General features: G+C 34.2%; 1 protein-coding gene across 1 annotated transcript in view; it reads left to right on the top strand.

Annotated features, from left to right (window-relative positions):
• LOC149421166 (phospholipid-transporting ATPase IF) overlaps positions 1–11,408 on the top strand; it is a 43,511-nt gene extending 32,103 nt beyond the window's left edge. The window contains exons 6-17 of the mRNA XM_089635850.1: positions 878–1,180; positions 3,289–3,554; positions 4,313–4,651; positions 5,046–5,217; positions 5,375–5,562; positions 6,134–6,415; positions 6,582–6,718; positions 6,838–6,973; positions 7,095–7,240; positions 7,327–7,497; positions 9,647–9,802; positions 10,989–11,408. Coding sequence (XP_089491976.1) covers positions 878–1,180; positions 3,289–3,554; positions 4,313–4,651; positions 5,046–5,217; positions 5,375–5,562; positions 6,134–6,415; positions 6,582–6,718; positions 6,838–6,973; positions 7,095–7,240; positions 7,327–7,497; positions 9,647–9,802; positions 10,989–11,181 — 2,489 coding nt within the window. The 3' untranslated portion in view covers positions 11,182–11,408. The remainder of the gene's footprint in view (positions 1–877; positions 1,181–3,288; positions 3,555–4,312; positions 4,652–5,045; positions 5,218–5,374; positions 5,563–6,133; positions 6,416–6,581; positions 6,719–6,837; positions 6,974–7,094; positions 7,241–7,326; positions 7,498–9,646; positions 9,803–10,988) is intronic.
• The last annotated feature ends 12,563 nt before the right edge of the window (positions 11,409–23,971 follow it).

The raw sequence follows: 23,971 nt of genomic DNA, 5'->3' as shown, positions 1-23,971 counted from the left end.
ATAATGTCACCAGTAAAGCAATGCAAATGTTAGGATTTGTCTTACGGATTTCAAAGGATTTTAAAAATTTAAAAACTGTCAAATTACTTTACACTTCACTTGTTAGAAGCCAACTAGAATTTAACATCACCATTTGGAGTCCTTACTACAGTGTACATGAGAATTCCCTTGAGCGATTCCAACATAATTTTTTACGTTATATTAATTTTATATTGGGAATATTCATCGAAAACATTAATTACCCCTCTCTGTTACAATTATTGGGACTCGATACATTAAAAGAAAGAAGCATTTGTTCAGACCCATTTTATTTATTTAAAATCGTTACAAACCTGTTGAACTCCCCTGAACTTCTTTCGTTAATATGTTTCCATGTACCTAGTCGATCAGTTCGTTTCAAATTACCCTATCATTGCAACAATACAGGATCTAACGCTGAACTCAATTCTATAAGAACTGAATCGCCTGCATGTACTTGGAAATAAATATGTTTTGGATGAACCTATAAACATTGCTAGTTTAACCTCATACAAACACTACTTAATTAAAACTGTCTGTCAGCGCTTCTCAGAATGACTATAATCAAATACAGTTTTAAAGTATTAATTTCTTAATACTCATTACATAATATCCGGGATTTATAATATGTTGTATTGTATTTATAATAACCTATTCATTGTACTTTTTTATGTTGATACTACTATTTCTATTGTTCTCTTTTATGTATTTTATATTTATATTTTTATTTTATTTATGTATATTCTGTATTCATATGTAAAACAATTGTATTATTTTGTAAAAGCCGCTATAATCGGCGTTAATAAATAAATAAATAAATATTGTCACCAGAAATCTTACTTTACACATGTTATTCCAGGGGTGGACACAAAACTTGCTTTGAACTCGCGTTTCACGTCCAACAAGTTCACCTCCGCCGAAGCCTACATCAACAACTTCCTGGTCTTCTTCGTGGTCCTCATGCTGCTCGAGCTGGTCGTGTCCTTCTTCTTGAAGCGCTACTGGGAGGACGGGCACGGGGGACATGACTATTACCTCGGGCCTAACACCAGCAACAACTCCTTCAGGTCCATCGCACAGGACCTCTTCTCCTTCTTGCTTCTCTACTATTACTGCATTCCGATTTCGCTGTATGTGACTATAGAAATGCAGAAGTTTATAGGTACGTATTTTAACCATATTTTTTATAAAGCCTCTATGTTGATAGCTTATTCATACAATGGCTAACACTTGAATACTAATTTGCTTGAATCGACTGATTGATGAACAATAATTATACTTGAATAACTTGTATAGCGCCGTTTTTGTGAAAATCGCGCCAAGGGCGCTACGTATGAGACGTTCGCAATGGCCACTTGCACCACTAAAACCACTAAGACTCTAAATGTATTATTTTTTTATTGTATTTTTGAAACCATAGCAACTTTTTCACAATTTAAATTCGCGAAATCGGACCATTTTTTTATAAACCGGAAAATATATTTTTTCAATTTAAAAAAAAACCGTAAAAACCTAAAACAGATTTAAAAATGTAAGCCGTCAAATCAGAAGCCAAAAAAACGCACGAATTTAATACATATCTTAATGGCGAAGCTTAATGCCAAATCACTATTTTGATTAATCTTTATAACGAATTGGTGTACATTATGAATACCAAAAAATATGTTTTAGATAAATTGAAGGTTTTCATATCGTTTCGCTTGAGTAGAATAGAAATAAAAAAATAAATTATTCAGTAAAAAATATAAATGTAATTTACTAAAAAATATTTTTTCAATAGAAATGTACTAACGCATAAACACAACAACTTTAAAAAAATACAGTATTATAGCTAAGATTATCTGTGACAGTTTCACTTGATTAACTTTTTTGCTTTCTTATAAAATTATTTATAAAATAAATAAAAAACAGTTTTTTGCTTGAAATCGAACGTTTCTTGACTCCGTTTGTCAAGCGATTTTAATGCCTATTACCTACAATATAAGGTAGACCAAGAATATACACATTTTTGGTTTGTAGCTTCCTTGTAACAAAACGTCAAAGACAACGGCCCTTTATGTGTATTTAAATTTAAAATACTTTTATATTTAAAACAAAAATCAGTGATGACTTAAAAAAAAAAATAAAGAAAATCTTTGATCGGGCATTTTTATATAGTGACGTAACGATTTAGCTCGTGACTGATTGGTTTATTTTATTATTAAAAAGCATATGTTTGTAATTTGTTTAGTTAAATTTTTGAATTCTTAGTAGAACCTATCCACACGACTCATTACGCAAGTCATTATAAAATGCATGCAAGTGGCCTACTCTATGGACTAAGCCCCCCGGCAGCTAAGAAGGTACCTAGTTATTGCTTAAAAAATCTTTGGATGACAATGAATATTTTTATATTGCATAATACATTGCTGCTTTGAGGAATAACTTTTTATCATTGAACCATAAATTGTCCTCATGGAATGATTTAATGGAGATGTGTTGTACGTGGGATTAATTACCTCCGCTGGGGATATGTTAAATCTTAATAATGTTATTTATTTATTAATCTTAAGTAGCTCACATTATCGTGTGTGCTAATAATTATATAAACATAAATATATCTATAACAAGTGATATTATTTGGCAAATATATATAATTAAATTTAAGGCGATGCCAGATGCAAAATCACGTGTTTTTGGTTTGAAAATTTGGTCGCCTAGAAATGTTTCAGATGCTTTAATTAAATACTGCGAGTAGAATATATCTTGGCCTTTGAAATAATCGAGTATTTTTTAGATAAGTCTTTTTATAAGCCCAGAAAAAAATAATGTAAAGGCCTACGAAAACTGTTTTAAAGTTCAAAATCTCCTACTTACGAAGCCATTTTCCGTTATGATTTTATTCTATAATGTGGCAAATTAAGCTATTTATAAAATGATCGAAAAAAATTAAATATTTATGCCTGAATATCAGCAAAATAAAATAAAAGGCACTTTTTGGCCATGTTTTTTTCTTGCATAAATCAAAATAGGCGGATGGTGTTAGCGGGAATTTAAACCTTATCGCCATCTACGTAAGGGTTGTTATTGATAGAGGCTCAATTTAAAATATTACACGACGTAGTTCATCGCCTTAAGCGTATATCGCAAACTCAACATCAGAGATTCTGGCAGATATAAGTACCTTCTTATTTTTTTATTAAAGTAGGTAGATGAAATTAAAAATAAAAATTTCTTTAGTTCTATAAAATTTTGAAAAACACTTATTGATTGGTATGTATGGAATTTCAGGATCTCTATACTTCGAGTGGGACATGGAACTGGTATGTCCAGATACCAAGCAGCCCGCCCTGGCCAACAGTTCTGATCTGAACGAGGAGTTGGGCCAGATTGAAATCTTGTTCTCCGACAAGACCGGGACGCTGACCAAGAACGACATGTACTTCCAAATGTGCTCCGTCAAGGGGGAGCTGTACATCGAGAAGGATAAACGTCTGTACGAAATGAACGAAGAGTGGACTAGAGGAGAGACTGTCCAATCGGTGGAAGTCTTGAATGTGAGTTTTATTCATCAAATTTCAATGTTGATTTTCAAGTTCTATTCAAGATTCGTTGTTATTTCAGTTCTATGAAGCAACTGGCAGATAATTATATTAAAACAGAACTTTCACAGAACTTGATAATTAACTTTGAAGTTTGATAAATTGTTTAAATTCTGTGAAACAACTGGCGAAAAATTTATTTTTACTGTCGACCAGTTCCAATTGAACCCTTTGGTCATTCTTATTAATTTATTTATTTATAAGAAATAAACCGTCTTTTTAATACAAAGATAAATATATGCATAGGTAGAAAGTTTTAAACAAGGTTATGTGGAAAAATCCTCTTATGCAATTATTGGTTAGAGATAGACGGTTTATTTTACATTACACCAACAAGTAATGTAAAGGGAAAAGGAAGATAGGATGAGGGATAGGAGGTGCTCTCGGTGCACTGATTCTATACTCATACATTAATTTATGATCGCATTAGTTTCTTCGGTTCGATATTTCTGAAGGTTATTGTTAAGATATTTGTGTGTTATATTGAGCACGTAGTGTTAATTTTGTCCTTACGAAGGAAATTTTGTCGATAGTGGAAATAAATAATGTGATTTAAAATAAAAAATTTTGAAGATAGGCATTGCTGAGACATTTTGAAGTAAAGGTTAACAAAACTGACCATGGAATGTTTGAAAAATAGTTTGTATTTTAAAAATGAATAATTTGATTTGCATGGCAATCAAAACATCTATTGATTTTGTTCATATTTTCAGCCAGATTTGCACTTTTTCTTCACCGTTCTCGCTCTTTGCCACACGGTACAAGTGGAAGAAACTCCGACGATTGACCTGGCACCTGGAAAAATGAAGCTGAACAACAATTTCGACGTCGTCAACGAGGAAATCCCCCGCTACCAGGCCATGAGCTCCGATGAGATTGCCTTCGTCAGGGCAGCCGCCAACAGGGGAATCATATTCTACGGAGACGAATCCAATAAACTGTTCCTAAAGCAAAAAGACGGACGGATGGAAACGTACGAAAAATTACAGGTCCTTGAATTCACCTCCGCGAGAAGGAGGATGTCCGTCGTGGTCAGGGATAGTAGTGGAAAGGTAACTAAGATTTTCTGTATTTTTATTAATTTTGTTTCAAATTAATTAAAAACCATCGACTGAAACATTCACGAAAATTGCCGTCTAGCCGTATATCTTATGCCTTAGATATCTTAAAAGTTTGCTGGGAAGAAGGCTTTATGATTTTTGGATACTAATGGTCATTGGTCTGTCTCTTGGATGAACTTTTAAGGCCTCTGGGTTGTTTCTTGGGTGCAATTTTAAGGTATCTTGGTAACCTTTCTAAGAGTCACTACTTATCTGCGTTTTTTTGAGGAATATATTTTGCCGTAACTTAGGAACTTTAGGATCAATTATAGCCAGTTTCTTTCTCTGAATGACTTATTCTACATCAAAAGTCGGGGGTTATCCCCTCCAATTTGGAATATTGTAGATCTGGCTATTCTGCAAGGGGGCTGAAAGCGCCGTGCTGCCGCTGTGCGGGGATGGACCTCTCATTGGGATCACGGATGCACACGTACAAACCTTCGCAGAACATGGTCTGCGAACTCTCGCTGTGGCTTACAAGGAACTCACTGAAGAGCAGTATGTGGCATTGAATGAAGGTACGTTAATTTATTTAACTTGATTAACGATTGAGTCTCTGACATACCACTCCAATCAGGTAGGACATGTTAAACACGTACAGGAGTAGGCCCTAAACACCGTATCGTATGTTGATAAGTTTGACGTAGATAATAGGTTATTTGTGTATATTTTCAGAACTGACAAGAATGAACCTCGACATCCATGGACGGCAGAGCGGGGCCGGTAGGGGGCGCAACATGGAGGAGGGGCTGACGCTGCTGGGGGCCACGGGCGTGGAGGACCGCCTGCAGGACTGCGTGGCCGAGACGCTCGAGTCGCTAAGGCTGGCAGGCATCAAGATATGGGTGCTGACTGGTGACAAGGTTAGCTATCTTTTTCATTTCAGGAGGCATCCTCAAGATCATGTTATGTAATATAATATTCTCGAAATAATAATGTCAGGAAAGTGATACAGTCTACAGTCATTGTTGAAACGAAGTTTGAGCTAGGTCTGTATGAATAGCCTTCCTCATTCCTCGCACCTTTGTTGTTTTACTCCAGATTATCTCAATAGCAATTAGGAATTCAAGTATATTGTGCATTTTATTTTAATATTCACATATCAATAGCAATAGAATTCAATTAAATTGTGTATTTTTGCATTATTTTACGTCTAACTTAATTTCCAGTAATATATATGCACCTAAAAACGTGTTGATTTGAAGTGGTATTTGGCACTGATAGAATCAGAATCAGTTGATCTCTCAGAGTTGTTAAAGGATGACGCTGGAACCAAGTTGTTTTTTTTATTATTTAATTTTTATTGGGATTCCTCGTTGTCTTTTATATTTAAATTTGTTGATGTCGGCCAATTTGTGAAATGTGTAGATTTTTGAAACTGGAGTATCTTTGGTATTCGAAATTATATTGAACATTACACATTTATAATTGAAGGTCGAAACTGCTATCAACGTTGCCCAGTCCTGTGGCCACATCCCACCCAGATCAGAGAAGCTATACCTCGTGGAAGTAAAAACGGAGGAAAGCCTCGACGTGCAGCTGGAACAATGCCTAAGGGTTGCCACATCGGGATTAGAAGAGCATTTGACTCTCGTGGTAGATGGAAAGAGTATCGCCCTCGTGCTTGACACTCCCAGGGCGGAAATATTTGTCAAACTATCTCTGATGTGTGCGGCGGTTATTTGCTGTCGACTTTCACCACTACAAAAAGCGCAAGTAAGTTATTGATTTAGTTTATTCTGTTATATTAACTCCACACAGGATGCCCCAAGGTTTCCTTGAGGGGCTGTTTTATCATTGGGAATCCTGTAATTGATATCTATGTGAATTTCTTATGACACTCAATCTTTCAAATACTTTACGAATTACTATGTATTTTCAGATAGTACGTTTAATTAAAAACAGTCCAGGAAGGCCAATAACTGCGGCCATCGGTGATGGGGCGAATGACATCTCCATGATACAGGAAGCCCATGTTGGCTTTGGGATATTTGGTCGTGAAGGCAGGCAGGCAGCCAGGTATCTAATCCTATCCTCAAGTTGTTTTTATACTTTATGGAAAAGTCAATATCCTCGATGTTGTAACTCTGAGTGAAAACCTCTTTCGACGGTTCTGACAGTGGTTGCATTTTTTTCAGATGTGCAGATTTTGCTTTCACCAAATTCATGATGTTGAAGAGAGTTTTGCTGGTGCACGGCCACTGGTTTTATCAAAGACTTGGCACACTAGTTCAGTACTTCTTCTACAAGAATCTTCTTTTCGTCAATGCTATGGTAAGTTGAGACTGGACGTATGCAATAATTATATTTAGGTCGTTTGAAGCGGGATTATCGTACACTATTATTAACCTGTCACTTATCAATGTTTTAAATTTTGGCTATCTTTTTGTTTCAGATCTTTTTCCAAATTCATTCTGGCTTTTCAACGCAATCGATCTTTGATTCCATGTTTTTAACATTCTACAACTTATTGTTTACATCAGCCCCTATTCTTGCTCTATCTCTGAGCGAACAATGTCATTCGCAAGAATTATTGATGCGGTAAGAGATTTCTTAGCCACAAGGGCATATTCTTGCAAATAGTCATAATCGTTTTATATATTTATTCAATTATATTTGCTTTTCAGAAACCCGCTGCTGTACAAGAAGCAAGTGACCAACAAGGTTCTCTCGTGGACCAACTTCTTCGGTTGGTGTTGGCTTGCTACTTATCACTCTGCAGTCATCTTCTACTTCCTTTATGCTATGTGGGACTATAACCCCGTCATATCTGCAGATGGGAAGTCTTCGGGATTATGGTATTATTACAGTGTCTCTACTTAAACTTTTATTTTAATGTTGTCTGGTCGGTGGCTGAGTTAACATCGCGTTTGGGTCCCACCCAGCCGTAGTGTGTTTAATTTTTCGGCTGGCTAAGTCCTCCATCACAACACAAGCAACATTTTCCGCTTACTGTGGTGGCAGTAGGAGATTTTCAAATATTGTCAGGTTATTCGTAACCCAGGTCTTTATTTAAAAAAAATGATAAAATGAACACTCGTATTCTGCTGAAAATACCTATTTTTATTGCACTTATTTTTTCCCGGAAGATTTTTTCAATTCATATTTGTGTTTCAGGCTAATAATTATTGCTTATAATAATTTGTTATCCTTTGTGCTTTGCATAAAACCTTGTCTTGTAAACATATGTTTACCTTTGATAAATATCAATATCATAAAAAGGTTGGCTTCTAACATGTCAATTATAAGCCCAAATTCATTTTATAGGTTGTGATTGGTATTGGGGAAAAAACTTGAGCATTTCTTACGGCATTAACATAATAATATTCTACCTTCTGGTGGAATCATATTGAGCTTCTTCCCAGTTTTTACCCATGTTGTCCTAACTTCCTTATTGACGTTTCTGGAATGCTTGAGACTTGAGACTGTTGTCGTAGAACTCGTAATACGCAAAATATACATAAAAAAACGACTAAAGTACATCTGCGACCCAAAAACAAGATTTTAAAAAAACACAACCTAACCTTATAAATAGACAGAGGGGTATTTTCACAAACTATGAATACCGTTCAAAATGTGTGGAAGGTTTAGGACGGGTTATTTCACAGAATTTGAACAATTCTTCAAATTTCAAAGTTGATTTTCAATCTCTGTCAAGGTTCTATCCAAGTTCTCTTACCATTTAAGTTTTGTGAAGCTATTGTTCAATGATATAATAATATAACATGAACAGAACCTTTTATTATAAATATAATTATCATTATCGCACTAAAAATATGTAAATTTAAAAATTTCCTTCATAATTATTAATTTCAAAATCATTCTAAAACCGCACATTCCGAAAGGGTTCCAACTGGCTACAACGTCATTATGACATAAAACTGCTAATGTATGGTAAGACGGCTGTCACCAACGTCGCCCCGTGTGGCGTGACGTCAACGCCGCCGAATTCACGGAATAAAAACGAACGTATTGTTTTGGCGGCAAATCGAAAACGGCACATTTTTATCGCCATAGTAAATTTATTCATCAACATAAAAATTTAAATCAAAATACCGTAATATTTTTGAAAAATAAAAAGAAAACAGTGAAAGTAATTAAATAAAAAAAATAAAGTAATTAATTAAACAAACCAGTAATTATAAAATCTTTTCTATGAACAAAACATTTTAACAAATCCTAGGTCGGCATGCAGTGACAAGCTTTGCACAAAGACACCATAAATACCTTGTAGTAAAAGCAGTTACATCTTACACCCGATACAACAAAATGAAGGAAACAGAACACATTGCACGTACAAGATTAAGATTTGGATTAAATAACAAAAAATGCAATATTACACAAATTTCATGTCTTAAAAAAATAAATCTCTATTTCAAAACTAACCTACAAAAAATACACAAAACTAACCTCCAAAACAATTACATAATGCACAAAACTAACCTCCAAAACATATCCATAATACACAAAACTAACTTACAAAACATGTACATAATACACAAGATACCTCATAATATTATATTGTCTGATTTTCATTATGTACCGCCTGTATTATTTTATATATTGCATTTTATAAAACTGTAAAGTGGAGGCGTGGGCACGGGTAAAGCACCCAGCAAAGATATTAGAAGAACGAGATATGCTATGTTGGCCGCCGGACCGTAGCCGGAGTACTACCTAATTAGGGTACTTTGAACGGTATCGGGACGTGTACGCACAGAAATCTGTTCTATGTATTAGTGCGGATACCTTAGCGATGCCTTAGCGTAAGCGAAGGTGTGCAGTAGTATTGGTGAACAAAACCGGCGACACTCGGCAAAACAATTCCACTCAGTACGAACTGCGCATAGCACATCTCGTTCTTCTAATATCTTTGGCACCCAGTGAGGCCCACATTAATAAATAAAAGTTATTGTCTCAAATAAATAATTTCTGCATCTTTTCCAGGTGTTTCGGGGCAGCCATTTTCCACTGCGTGGTGTGCGTGGTGAACCTGAGGATATGGCTGATCGCTCGCTACCAGTCTTACGCCTTCATCCTCTGCACCGTCCTGTCAATCTTGGTGTGGATTGGACTCTCGGCTATATACTCCTCGTTTTACATGTTAGTCATATTCCTTATCTTCTAGTTTTCTTGACATTCACGTGTAAATAATTGTTTTCATCTTATTTATTTTGACTCGTCATTTAAATTTATGTTTTTCATTTGCAGATAAGTTTTATGTCAGCCCATGACAGACATTTTATCACGATAACAATGGCGACCTTTCAATGTCCTCAAATGCTCCAAGCCGCTTTATTACTCCTCTCTGAATACGATTTTAACGTTATTCTATGACGAGTGGTAGCTGATGACCTTTTTTGCTATGGGGATAAAAAAATACCTTAACCCCCCTCGCAACACTAAAATGTTGATTAAATTAATCAATATACTAATTCCAGTTGTAGGTCTGTGTGTGAGTGATTGTCTGCTTCAATGAGCTTGGATTTGTTGTGAATTTAAGTGTCTGGAGTTGCAATATTATAACTATTGTTGTGAACTGTAATCAATATTTGACACAACCTTGGGGTAGCTGTGGTTAACAGTTGGAATTGGAAAAAGATACTGATTACCCTTGGTCTTTTCGGTCGATATTATGAGTGAAAATCCTGGTAATAGACTCGAATTAAACGCATGAAGGAACATGTTCACTGCACCAGTTTTCTTAATATACTGGTCATGCATAAATAAATTGTTGCAATATTTTTTAATGCAGGTACTTCATAATGTCAGACAGGAACAGGTAATTATTAGGTGTAGGAATGCAGGGACGCATATAGTTGAGTCAACAGTGTCGTTTTCAAAGTTATTATTAAAAAGTTGCTGCTGCAAATATATTTTCTTTCCCATTGTGCAATAATTGCCGTTGTTCTGATTTGTTCTTTACATCAACTTTCAGAATAACAAATTATTATAAGCATAAATTATTAGCATGAAACACAAATATAAATGGAAAAAATAAATGCAGCAGACGGGAATTTATTTTTTCCCGGAAGATTTCTTCAATTTATATCTGTGTTTCAGGCTAATAATTATTGCTTATAATAATTTGTTATCCTTTGTGCTTTGCATAAAACCTTGTCTTGTAAACATATGTTTACCTTTAATAAATATTAATAAACTTTCAGCTTCGCAAATCCCACAATTATAATACAAATCTGCGCTAGTCGTAGGTTTGTGACTTGGGAAGGTAGCAACAACTTTTTCTAAAAATATCTCTCATAACCTATGTTATGAATCTTTTTTTTAGAATTTACGATGGTGATGTGTTGGGAACGTACACACGTCTTCTAGGATCTCTCTCATTCTGGCTGTCGACTTCCCTGATCATGATTACTTGTCTCTGGCCTGACTACACGTTCCTGGTATTCAAGACCCTCAAGAAGGGGTTATTCTCCAGAAGAAGCAACGACTACCCCATGCAAGAGATTACAAGACTCTGACAGAGTTGACACGAAACTGTGACGGTATTTGTTGATTATATTGGCCTCGCATCCCATATCGGTTTTCGTACACTAGTCAAAGGACGCGAGACGAACGATCACTGTGGAGAGGTTGATGGTTTGGACGAACGCAGCCACTGCACGACCTGTCAAATCAGAGCAACCGCTTTAACCGCAAAGAGGTTATACTGGGTTTCCGTCGCCTTGCGAAAAGTCTCAACGAATATCTCGACGATCTGTAAACCGAACCAATTTTTAGATTTTTTTGAACCGACCAGTCCATCGAATCAACAAAAGTATCATCATAAATATAAATATTTTTTTTATAAAATGTACCAAATGCTCAATATATTTAAAATTAGGGTAGCCCGTCGCAGTCGCCGTCCTCAAATTGAGTGCGCACACGATAGACTTTAGTTGCCGCAACTGTTGGAGGATCGGAGCACAAGAAGATTTTAAAAAAATAACAATGGTTCTATGTATTATTAGTAATGTCTATGTATTATTAGTCTCCGAAGGTTTTAAAGGTTTTGCTGGTTTCCGGCAGCCGCAACTAAAAAGCCTTAAAAATAATAAGTCTCTTGTGTGCGTACCTCCATAGCAACTCCATATACGAGTACCGTAGGTAATGGATTCTTTCTTAGGCCCGCAACTGTGTCCGCAACTAAAGTCTCTCGTCTGCGTGAGATTTAAGTCACGCCGACGTGTGACTGTCGTAAAGTTAGAATAATTATAAAACAAGAGAATTTTTGTGGTTATTCAGGTCTTTTTCTTGAAAAAATCTCTTCAAAAGATGGGTGAAATTAAAAAAAATCTATTTCTTATCTTCTTAGATACAATTATGTTAGCAAAGGTGTTTAAAAGAATGTAAAAACGTTGGTAGCTAAGCATATGAAACGTATATTTTTTTGACAATTTATTGAAATGATGAAACAGAAAAGAAAGATTTTTTAATTTAATTATATTTTTATATTATGGTCAAATGATATACAAAACGAAAAGTAATTAGTCTAAGTAGCAATTAAGTCAAATGATATATATTTATTAACATGTATATAAATCAATCTTCCTGTGGAGAAAAGGATACCTCATTTATTTTATAAATATCTCATTTATTTAGGTTAGTACCTGCTGTGTTACCAAATATTTCATACTAAGTATGAAAAAATATTTCGTTAAACTTTTCACCCCTAAATTTATTTGACATATTTTAAATTTTTACACCATCACTAAAATTATTGATTCCATAACAACTCAGGACAGTGCAATTCAACATTAAGTCATTAAAAATAATAGGAAAAACTGGCTTATAAACTTAACCTAGTTTTTTCGTCACTTTTCATGACTTTATATCACTTTTCAAGGGTGTGTTGAATTGCCACTGTCCTGAGTTTCCCGGTTATCAAAATTATTGTATAAATTTAAAAAAAGAACTTTTTTCAAACCTCTTTATTTGAGTTAAATAGGTGACCGGTTTCGGTTTCAGTCAATCTTCTTCAGAACAAAGGATATATAAACTTTTTTTTCATATTTCCTATGTTACAGAGTAAAAAATAAATCATTTATATAATGTCAAGCCACAACGTGTTTGCTTTCTGCGATAAAATTATTATATTATCTTTTTAGCTGTAAAATGATTAATGTATGTTTAAAATTAATATGTATGACATTATTATTTACAAATAATGTTCTACTTCCAAGAACGCTAGAAACCTGTAAATAATTTTGTAAAAAACTAAAATAGTTTCAATAGCAATAAATTGTTTTTAATTATTATTATTATCAATATTTCTAAATGTGTTCATTTTTTCTACATATTTAAATTTTATAACTGTAAAAGTGACATGTACTGTATTGTACATATTTTAATACATATCGATTTAAATTATGAAAGACATTCATGTAAGAAAATATGTAAAGTATTGATTATTGGTAACTATATATATTGTAAATAATATTTTATATTATTGTGTAAATAGGTTATCATGAGAGTAATTTCAAAAATGTGTTATTTTACGGAGAAAAGCTGAAATAAGTACAAATTGTTGTGCAATTCTTTTTTTTACGAAATACATAATTAGTTAATTTGCAAACGTGTTTTTTTTTTATTTCAATTGTTTTTGAATTTGCCATTGTTATCATAATAGGTACCTACCTCAATAATCTTCACAACTGAAAGTAACAGGACATATTTCCCTACCTTCCTCTTCCCATCTCTTTCTCATCCCCATACCCCTCAGCCTCATAACATGCCCCAATGAAGATGCCATAGTCTCACTGGCTACACTTGGCAGTTAGCAGTTGGGACTCATACGCATATTCACATTTAAACATAGCACTCCAAGAACGGATCTTTTGCCCGAGATTCGAGATTTACTTTGTATTATCATCTATATTCTAGTGGCTTGGCCTATTTCAGCATATCGCTCATATTCGGATTGTATGGCGAGCGATATGCTGAAATAGGCTAAACCATGATGCGTATAGCCCCAATTTCTAACGTTTTATAATATATAAATTTCTCTTTAAGTTTAATGTTCCAAAAAACAGTTTTATTTTAAAAATAATATCTATACATTTGTTATGTCGAAACGTTAATTATATTAAATTCCCTCGATAGAAAAAAATCGCAAAGTAAGCTCAGAAAATTATTAAAAACACGCTTTGTTTTGTTATTTAATATGTTTTAGGCATGAAAAAGCTCACAGTCTATCCTTAAATGCAACCAAATTATTTGTCGAGATATTTTTCTCTATTTCAAACGAGTCATGTTTTATTAAATCTTCATTAAATCTCTTCACGATTTTCGCTTAATTTTTATCGTTTTTTAATATTAGCTTGCTCCCTCTAACATTCGTATTTACATATCTCCATTTCAAACCATCTTTGACCGCTTACTACGGGGCTTTAAACAATCATCCCCAAAATATCCAAACAGTTTTTCCAGTGCGATTTTTTTCTACGCTTTTTTTCTAAAACCTGTAGGCGAAACTTTTCTAATTAGAAGGGCAAACCAATAAATACTTTTGATTTTTATTTTTTATTTTTCAGAATCCCAACAATATTCTTTAGTATTTTCTTAGGAAAAATGTTTGAATATTCTTTAAAACGGAAACATTTAAAACATATGAGCTTAACCGGCTAGTAGCGGAGTGGACAAAGTGTCCGATTCCCATTCAGGCATCGCGAATTCAAACTACTGCAGTCCTCCAACATTGTAACATTTTCTACTTATGAAATCCTCGACATGTATGATTTTGGAACCTAGCCGGGGCCTCTCCGACGTTGGCTCCCTAAGGACAATTTGGTACATTATGTTACAAGTAGACGACACCCATGAATGGTTTCCTTAAATGCGTCTGCAGGTATATCTTTAATTTTATCTGTAAGCGAGTCCCCAGTTTAATTTGCATTACACTCATAATTTCATATTACACATTTAGTCAAAAACGTATGTCGGATCGCCTTTTTATTTTATTTATTTATTTATTTACTTAAACGCCCATAGGGCTTTTACAGATAATAATGTACATCTTTATTTATTTATAATTTTTTTTTTTAATTATACAGATCTTATATCTTATATGATAAATATAGGTTATATAAAAAAATATAAAAAAATATCCGAGTTAACAAAATATAGGTACAAATAATTGAGATGAAAAATAGAGAATCTGCCAAAATCCTCCAAATCAATGATAATAATTACAGGAAAGTATAAAAATAGTTTGCAGAGTAGTAGAAATAGTTCGCACATACTCCGTTTAATGTTTGTCAAGTTCATATTTGACATACAGATTTAATAATAATGTGTTTAGAGGCTGATAGACATTCAGTACCGTTAGTGTTCACGCAATATTTATTCCCTGCACTGTGTAGTCGGTTCATTACTGAATTTATTTCTGCTTTGGTACCTGCAATGTTACAATGGTAAGGTACCTTCTGAAGAACCGTTCTACTAGGCACATGATAGTCGATCAACCTAAGGAGTTCAGGGGAGTCAAACATGTTATTAACAATTTTATAAAGAAAAAAGAGATCGGAACATATTCTTCTTTCTTTTAATGTGGCAAGGCCCATGACTTTCAACAGTGAGGTGTAGTTAATGTTTTCAATAGGAATACCTAATCTATAATTTATGTTTCGTAAAAATTTATGTTGGATTCGCTCGATAGATTTTTCATGAATATTGTAAAATGGATTCCAAATGGTTGAGTTGAATTCTAAATGGCTTCTGACAATGGATGAATACAATATTTTTAAAGTTTTTGAATTTTTGAAATCTTTTGAAGTTCTTAATATGAAACCCAAAATTTGCATCGCTTTAGTGGTTATATTGTTAATGTGGGAGATAAATGTTAGTTTGGTGTCAAATATTATCCCCAGGTCTTTTATATCGGGTACAGATACTAAGACTTGATACTAAGATTATTCATACAGTATGTGAAAATCAATGGGTTTTTCTTCCTATAAAATTTCATGACTTGACACTTTTTTACATTAAGGGTTAATTTATTTAAGATACACCAATCAGAAAAGCTACTGAGATTTGATTGTAATAATAAGCAGTCATTAATATTGTCAATAATTCGGTAAATTTTCATATCATCTGCGAACATCAAAATAAAGACACGTTTAAATACATTTGTAACGTCATTTATAAATATGTTGAAAATAATGGGTCCTAGATGTGATCCCTGGGGCACGCCGCTTGTAGCTGTAAAAGTGTAGGACAGTTGACCTTTAATGAAGACAGTAAGCTCTCGATTAGACAGATAATTCTTAAACCAGGATAGTACGTTACCGGTTATGCCAATTTTCGCCAGCTTGCTAACAAGAATTTTATTGCAAACCTTATCAAACGCTTTGCTGAAATCAGTATATATAGAATCGACTTGTTGTCTATTAGCAAGTGCATTTGTTATATAATTTTCGTACAGGGATAGATTGGTTAAGGTTGATCTGTTTGAAACAAAACCATGTTGGCAAGTTGTAATGATGGATTTCACGCTGGGGTTTATCTCTAGAAGAATTATTTTTTCAAAAATCTTGGGTATTGATGATTGGATACAAATTGGAAGATAATTTTCAATTGCAGATTTATCCCCGCATTTAAATATTGAAATTAAGTAACTTTTTTTCCAAAGTTTTGGGAAAATTCCCGTTGACAGAGACTTATTAAATAATATGAACAACGGAATGGATAAGCTGTCTGCACAGTTTTTAATCAAAATGGGTGGAATTTGATCCGGCCCGGAACTTAATTTTGGTTCAAGTGTTTTAAGGTAATTTGTAATGTCGTTGATGTTAATATTAATATTTGATAATTGCAAGTTTATATCAGAATTAAATTCCGGAATTTGTTCATCTGAAATGTCAGGTTCAAACGCATCTTTAAAGAAATCGGCAAACATGTCAACAATTTCTTTTATGTTGCTAGAACTCCTTTGTTTATGATTCATAGTTCCGGGGATCCCGATTTCATTTTTTTTCATAGACTTTACGTGTTTCCAGAAATGTTTTACATCATGATTTATAGTATTTTCCACTTCCATTATATAATTTTTATAACTATTTTTAGACAAATTTTTGCAAGCTTTCCTGACACTTTTAAATTTAATATAATTAGGTACAGATCTATGTTCTTTATAGATTTTATGAGATTCTTTTTTACAATTTATCAAGTGAATTAATTCCTAAGTGAACCATATTGGATACGTTGATTCTTTATGTTGGGTAAGAGGAATATTATTTGAAATTACATTATTGAGTTGCGAGTAAAAATAGTCAGTATTGAAATCAATATCACCGTCATTTAGACTTGTCCAGTCAATGTTAGACAGTAGGTACCTCATTAACTTTATTGTAATCTGCGTTTTTAAAATTATAACAAATTCATGAGATTTTAAGATTATCATTTCCAGTGTAGGGTATAGAAATTATAAGTGTAGGATGGTGTTTATCTATAGGGACAATGAACTCAGGAGATTCGTATACATTTACATTATCTTCATTTGAGAATATCAAATCGAGAATGCGATTGTTAACATTGGGTACGTTATTAAATTGAGAAAGATTTAAATAAGAACACATATCCAGAATATCCCTTTCACAATCAGAAATTGGGGAGTAATTAGGATCATTAAACTTACAATTGGGTAGGTTGTAATCACCACAGACAATTATTTTGTGTGTTGGATATTTTGTTTTTACATACTCGACGTCCTCACAGTGATTTTTGTATATCGACAAGTCCGAGTTGGGAGGAATATATACACTGCCAATAATAGTTTTACATGATTTCCGCTTAATAGTACAAATATTTGCTCAACATCATAATTTTTATGTTTAATTAATTTAGAGTTAGTGCTTTTATTCACTGCTATTAAGACGCCCCCTCCTCTTGATTTGGCACTAGTATTATGACTCCGGTCCATTCGGTATATGTTGTGATTCGGTAATCCGAGCTCCGCTGAATGAATGGAAGGTTCCAACCAGGTTTCGGTGAGTACGATGTCGTCTTGTGTGATGGTTGGAGCTGTAACTTTGAATTTGCCGAGTTTTGATTTGATACCCCTGATATTTTGGTAGTAGATGCAGCATGATCCCGGTTTATGTTTATTAGCTGGCCTCTGTAATTTCACATTAACCACCTTCGTGCTTAATTCTATAACATTTCTGATATTCTGATAGTACAGGTTACATTTATTTAGTTGGAGTTTTTTGGCAAAACATTGATAATTTTGGGGAGGTTATTAATATATTTTATAGTTAAATTTGGTTCGCCATTTTTCTTTCTAGTTTCCAGTTCGTCCCGAAGCATCATAAGTTGTTTTCTTTGTTGACTCGTCTAATCGCCGGCCTAATTTGACGGCCTAATTTAATCTAATTTGACGGCCGGCGTGGTCTAGTGGTATACGCTTTTGACTACAGATCCGAAGGTCGCGGGTTCGAACCCGGCGTGCGCAAATAAATTTTATTTGATTAATTTGTGTTATTTCACAATTAATTAATTTAAAATAATATATAGTATATTTGCGGCACGTTCCAGAGTGGAAGATACTCTCAGTATCGCCCTGGTGTAAGACCACCATTCAGAATTGAAACGTTGCTTGAAATGGCTTTAGCCGTGTTTGGTGACCAGATCTGAATAGCCAGGTACTTCCCCACCTTCCTCTTCTCCATCTCCCTCCCCTCCCCAATACCCTCAGCCTCACAACATACCCCAATTGGGGATGCCATAGTCTCACTGGCTCCAGACGGGAGCAGTTGGGACTCTTGTGCGGTAATACTGTAAAAAAAAAAAAAAAAAAAAAAAAAAAAAAATCGTTGCCGGCTTTAACACCATCTTTGAATTTTTTGTTATTAATTAAGATTGTCCGGACTAAATGCTCCTCATTGAGTTCTATCTTGATTGGTCTACATTTGTTTGAAATTTTCTTCGTTCGAAACCTGTACATTTTAATGTCTTGAGTATTAATGGTAATATCAATATTTTTCAGGACCGTAGTAACTTTTTTAACATCATCGGAAATATTTATAGATGTTAGATCTGACGTACTCTCCGGGACATTGAAGAGAATTATGTTTTTTGCACGAAGCTTCCTCTCTTCAATTTCGGTTAATACTTCACAAATGGGTGAAATACTTCACAAAGGTGGAGGATTTGTGGGGTTAGTATCAGTAGATTGAGTAAGAGCTGCACTTTTTAAGGTCGATAATTCTCCTTCGAGAATACCCATCCGGACGGCCATTAATCCTGTTGTTCCCAAGAGTTCCGTTGTAAGGGGGTATTTCACTATCTCTGATTATGTTCTGACCAAGCACTAATCCGCGGATTAGTCATTTTTTCGTTTTCACTATATCTGAATAACGCTAACGCTCGGGTTAAAGTTAGATTTGACTAATCAGTGCTCGAACTTCACGTAAGGCGCTATTCCTCGAATCAAAGATGGCGTCAAAACATTCCGAGTTTAACAGCTGAGAAGTGAGTCGAATTTTGTAGAATGAATTTGAATGCTTGTATGATCCATCCTGAATTATTTGATTGTGTTCAAAATAAGAAACAATGTATTAATTTGACACGAATCTATCTAAAATGACCTGATAATCAACATAACATAACCAAAAAATGCACACTTCGCGGTGTGCGGACTGTGACGCATGACAGCCGTGGCAGTAGATGGAGTAACTGCAAACATTTTGCGATGTTGCCAGACTATTTCGAGTGTTATCTATCCGGAAGCTCGAAACAATGGTGAAACGGTCGCCGTTGAATAACGGAGTTATTCTGATCTTTAAAGCCAGCCAACGGATAGCTAGTCAGATATTTAGCCCGGCATAGTGAAATACCCCCTAAAGGTGTTATTTTTCCCATTTGTTCCTTTGTGAATTTGTTACCCGGGTCATTTATAATTTTGATAAGGGAACTAAGTAGATCTTTTGCCTTTGTCATGTAGTTGAGCGAGTTTTCGTTTAGATCCATGTTTAGTTAAGACGATGCTTACACTATTCTTTGAAAAATTTCTTTCTAAACCGTTTTCTATTAACGTAGGTGCATATATAAGTAACTGTCTGCTATGCTATACCTTTCTCTGGGTTTTGTAATAATGTTTTCCCATTAAAACCATTCCCGCTTTCTAAATCTAATTTTGTGATCAGCAGGCCGCACAGAAAGTGCTCGCGGGCCGCAGGTTCCCCACCACTGCTCTACATAGACCAACGAATGAATTTTGTTTCTCTTTTGAAGCCTCTTCCCATCATATTGTTGGGAACGACATTGACCCATTTATTTCTGTACACATATATTATATAAAATTTATCAACGGTTTGGCGCCTTCCAAATCTAGTAACCGCAATATACATCACTCCAAAGTTAAGCAGATTGCTAACTAAAATTGCCTGGCAGAAGTTTTTTTAGTGTTTTGACAGTCGAATAATAATAAAAAAAACATGGCCTCTTTAGTTCGTCTTTTCGACACCACAACTTATGGGAAAGAAACGAAGCAACTGCAAATGGCGCGAAACGCCGCTTGCAGTTGATTCGTTTCTTTCCCGTAATTCGTGGTACGGTTCGCGTTTCGGTTCGCAAATGTATACGTACCCTAACGTGAATTGAACAACGGAGATTATTTGACTTGTTTTTTGTGTTTAACTCTATATTATAATGGTAGGTAATAAAAGATAACATTTTTTAATATTGTACATGCGATTGCCGGCGAGATAATAACCAAGAATTAAAGTACGGGTCATAAACAGTTCGATAAATTTTAACAGAAAATTTTCACTCAACCTGTATGATATTTTAATCGACTTCTCGAATTCTGCGCAGTAAAGCATGTTAATTTAAGCGCATCTTTGGATGATAATAATAATAAACCACAATATAGCGAGTATAGTTACATTAGTATTCTATTTTATTCTATAGGTGTTGCCAAGTAGATACCTATGGGTAGATTCTTTCATAATATGCTTATATAATAACAATAATATATGTCTGATTTGTATAGCGCCGTTTTGTAAAAATCACCTCAAGGGCGATGTACAAATATACAGGTGTTAAGGGACGTACTTGACTTACTTTTACCAGTGATTCATGATGTTATTGGAGTAAGAAATGTAAAAGAAATTTTGGTCTCCGGTGATATTGTGATGTTTTACATTGAAAATTTGTAGTTATTATTTGGTTGAGGGGTTGGGCGGTTACCCAGCTAAATTACTGGTGACAAAATGTGCAAGATTTTTTTGTTTGGTTTTGGAATTAAAAAAAATATATTAAAAGCCACCTGTTTCCAAAATTTCATTTAAATTTTTTACTCCAAATAATGTCAGAAATCACTGGTTTAAGTAAGTCAAGTACGTCCATTAATATATAATAATATCTGTCCTGAATAAATAATAAAATTAATATAATTGTCTCCCAACTAAGATTTATAATAGGTAATACCTAGTGTGTACATGTATAAATATTAATTTAGTAAATAATTATTTTATGAAAAATTTACTGTGCCATCTCTAGCGTTTTTTCAACTGATTTTTTTTAGTTACTACTACTACCAAAAATCTGATAAAAGAAGATTTAAGTACTAATAGAAAAATATTCGGATAAAAAACGTATTATTTTCTACCAAAAATATACGAGTAGGAACCATCCAATTTTTTTTAAAATATCTCAAGAAAAGTCACGGCACGCTACTGACTAAGGTATTACATTTACGTGACTGGCATATTGATTCATCTTCATCACATTATTAGTGTGACAACAATGTGGTAAGCCGGCTTTTTCCCAACTGTTCGGACTGTTCGGAGCCTGTGGGCCTGTGTGGTATGCCCCTATTGCTTCCCCGTTGTGGTGATTCTAGACTTTTCATGAGATCGAATGGTTAGATTAAAAAATTCTACATTATTGGGGTTGCTTTAATTTGGTTGGTTTTTTCAATCTCATCACTCTAGCTCAGTGCTCCGCAACCGGTGTGCCGTGGCACACTGGTGTGCCGTAAACCGGATACAGGTGTGCCGCGGTCAAATTCAATGTACTTGACATTTTACAATATTTCATTATGTATTTAATACACAATGACAAATTATTTTTCATAATATTGTCTATTTTTCGAAATGTAGTATAGAATCTTTGGAATATTCTTTGCTGAAATGGATGTCGAATATGAATCCCTATTGATTTATACTGAAATTCGTTGGCTATCCCGAGGCAAAGTTTTGGCTAGATTGTTTGAACTTTGTCACGAGGTGCGTGAGTTTATTTTAATTCAAAATATCCACGAACTATATCAGCGCCTCGATGATGATTACTGATTGATTAAACTTGTATACATGGCAAATATATTCCAGCATTTGAATGAACGTAATAAAAAAATGCAAAATACAAATTACAAGGGTTGAAAAAAAATCGAGTTTAGCAGAAAGAGTCGCAAAAGGATGATTGGAAATGTACCAAAGTACAATTGAAAACAAACAATTATTTGTGGATCTGGCCCAACAACATTTAAGTATGCTTCAGTAGAAATTTGATCTGTATGTTTATTCCGTTAATATGGAACAATACGATTGGATTCGAAATCCTTTTGCAACCAATGCAATAATTTTTACGAAAGCACTGCCTCTATATAATTCGAGAGGAATTTACAGATTTATATAATGACAAGACTTTAAAACTTCACTTCTCCGAAATTCCATTAAATGTTTTCTGGATTTACGTTATCTTATACGAATATCCTCGCATCTTGGACAAAGAAATTTTAACACTACTTTTTCAACGACATATTTATGTGAGCAAAGTTTTTCAACGTTTGTATTAATAAAAATGATAAGCGGTCATGCTTAAAAAATCGAGCAGTATATAAAACTTTTGTGTTCATTGAAACAAGCGCAGGTATCACGTTGATTTATTATTATTATTTTATAATAATTAATAAATATGTTATAGTTATATGTATGTATACTTTTCAAATAAAAAACAAACAAAAAATTGTATCAATACCTATATATTTTAGTTTTCGGTGTGCCGCGGAACTCTAGGAAGAATTTTGGTGTGCCTTAGGTGAGAAAAGGTTGCGGAGCACTGCTCTAGCTCACTGAAAAGTAACAGACTGTCAGTTCATCCCCAATAAATTGTGGCATGACGTGACGCTGTAGAATTGGGGAAAGAGAGGAGACGGGGAAGAATAAGGAAGGTAAATAATATTTGGATGATTTGTATCGGGCCGTTTTTGTGCAAAATAACCTCAAGGGCGCTGTAAAAAAATATATTTACATTTCTACAATGATCTATGTTATTATTAACTATATATGCAGATACTATACACTTATACAGTACCATACTTACCTGGTAGGTTACTTGAGATAAAAACTGTTTATTGTTTATTAGCGAAATTTAGATAAGGTACAGGACATAATTGGACTTTCTGGTATTTATTTTTTAATATATATATTTCTGTTCTTTAATGAGCGTGTTTGGGAAAGGAAAAGCAAATCGGTACTACAGTACAAGGTCATGATCAGAACTCACTTTCCCAAATGTGATTCGTTGTTCGGTATAAGACAGATTTGGAATAATGTAAATCCAATAAGAAAAGTGTGATATTACCGAATATTCACCAGTTTCCCGCTTGTACCACTACATTCTAATGTGTGATAGTACCGAATATTCACCAGTTTCCCGCTTGTGCCACTACATTCTAATGTGTGATAGTACCGAATATTCACCAGTTTCCCGCTTGTGCCACTACATTCTAATGTGTGATAGTACCGAATATTCACCAGTTTCCCGCTTGTGCCACTACATTCTAATGTGTGATAGTACCGAATATTCACCAGTTTCCCGCTTGTGCCACTACATTCTAATGTGTGATAGTACCGAATATTCACCAGTTTCCCGCTTGTGCCACTACATTCTAATGTGTGATAGTACCGAATATTCACCAGTTTCCCGCTTGTGCCACTACATTCTAATGTGTGATAGTACCGAATATTCACCAGTTTCACGCTTGTACCACTACATAATTAAGTGTAAAATTAAAAATCTGTTTATATTATGGTTTTTATTGATTTACATCCGGCTAAGTAATATGGAACAACAAAATATGACGTCTTATTTTTAACAGTTGAATGTTTCAAAGCTCCATAGCTGTTGAGAGCTGAAAAATGTTTTTGAGAGTTGAAAAAAATGTAACTTATCTTATTTTTACTATAATTTATGTTTCAAAGCTCCATAGCTCATGGTGAAAATGACGTTTAGTGCTTCATTGAGTAGACCTAGAAAGTCCCGACCCAA

Source organism: Hesperophylax consimilis, chromosome 9 (genome assembly GCF_061612785.1).
Source record: "Hesperophylax consimilis isolate HC1 chromosome 9, BYU_Hcon_1.0, whole genome shotgun sequence".
Classification (NCBI taxonomy): Eukaryota; Metazoa; Arthropoda; class Insecta; order Trichoptera; family Limnephilidae; genus Hesperophylax; species Hesperophylax consimilis.
Note: the sequence above shows the minus strand (reverse complement) of the source record. Positions and strands in the feature narration are given on the sequence as shown.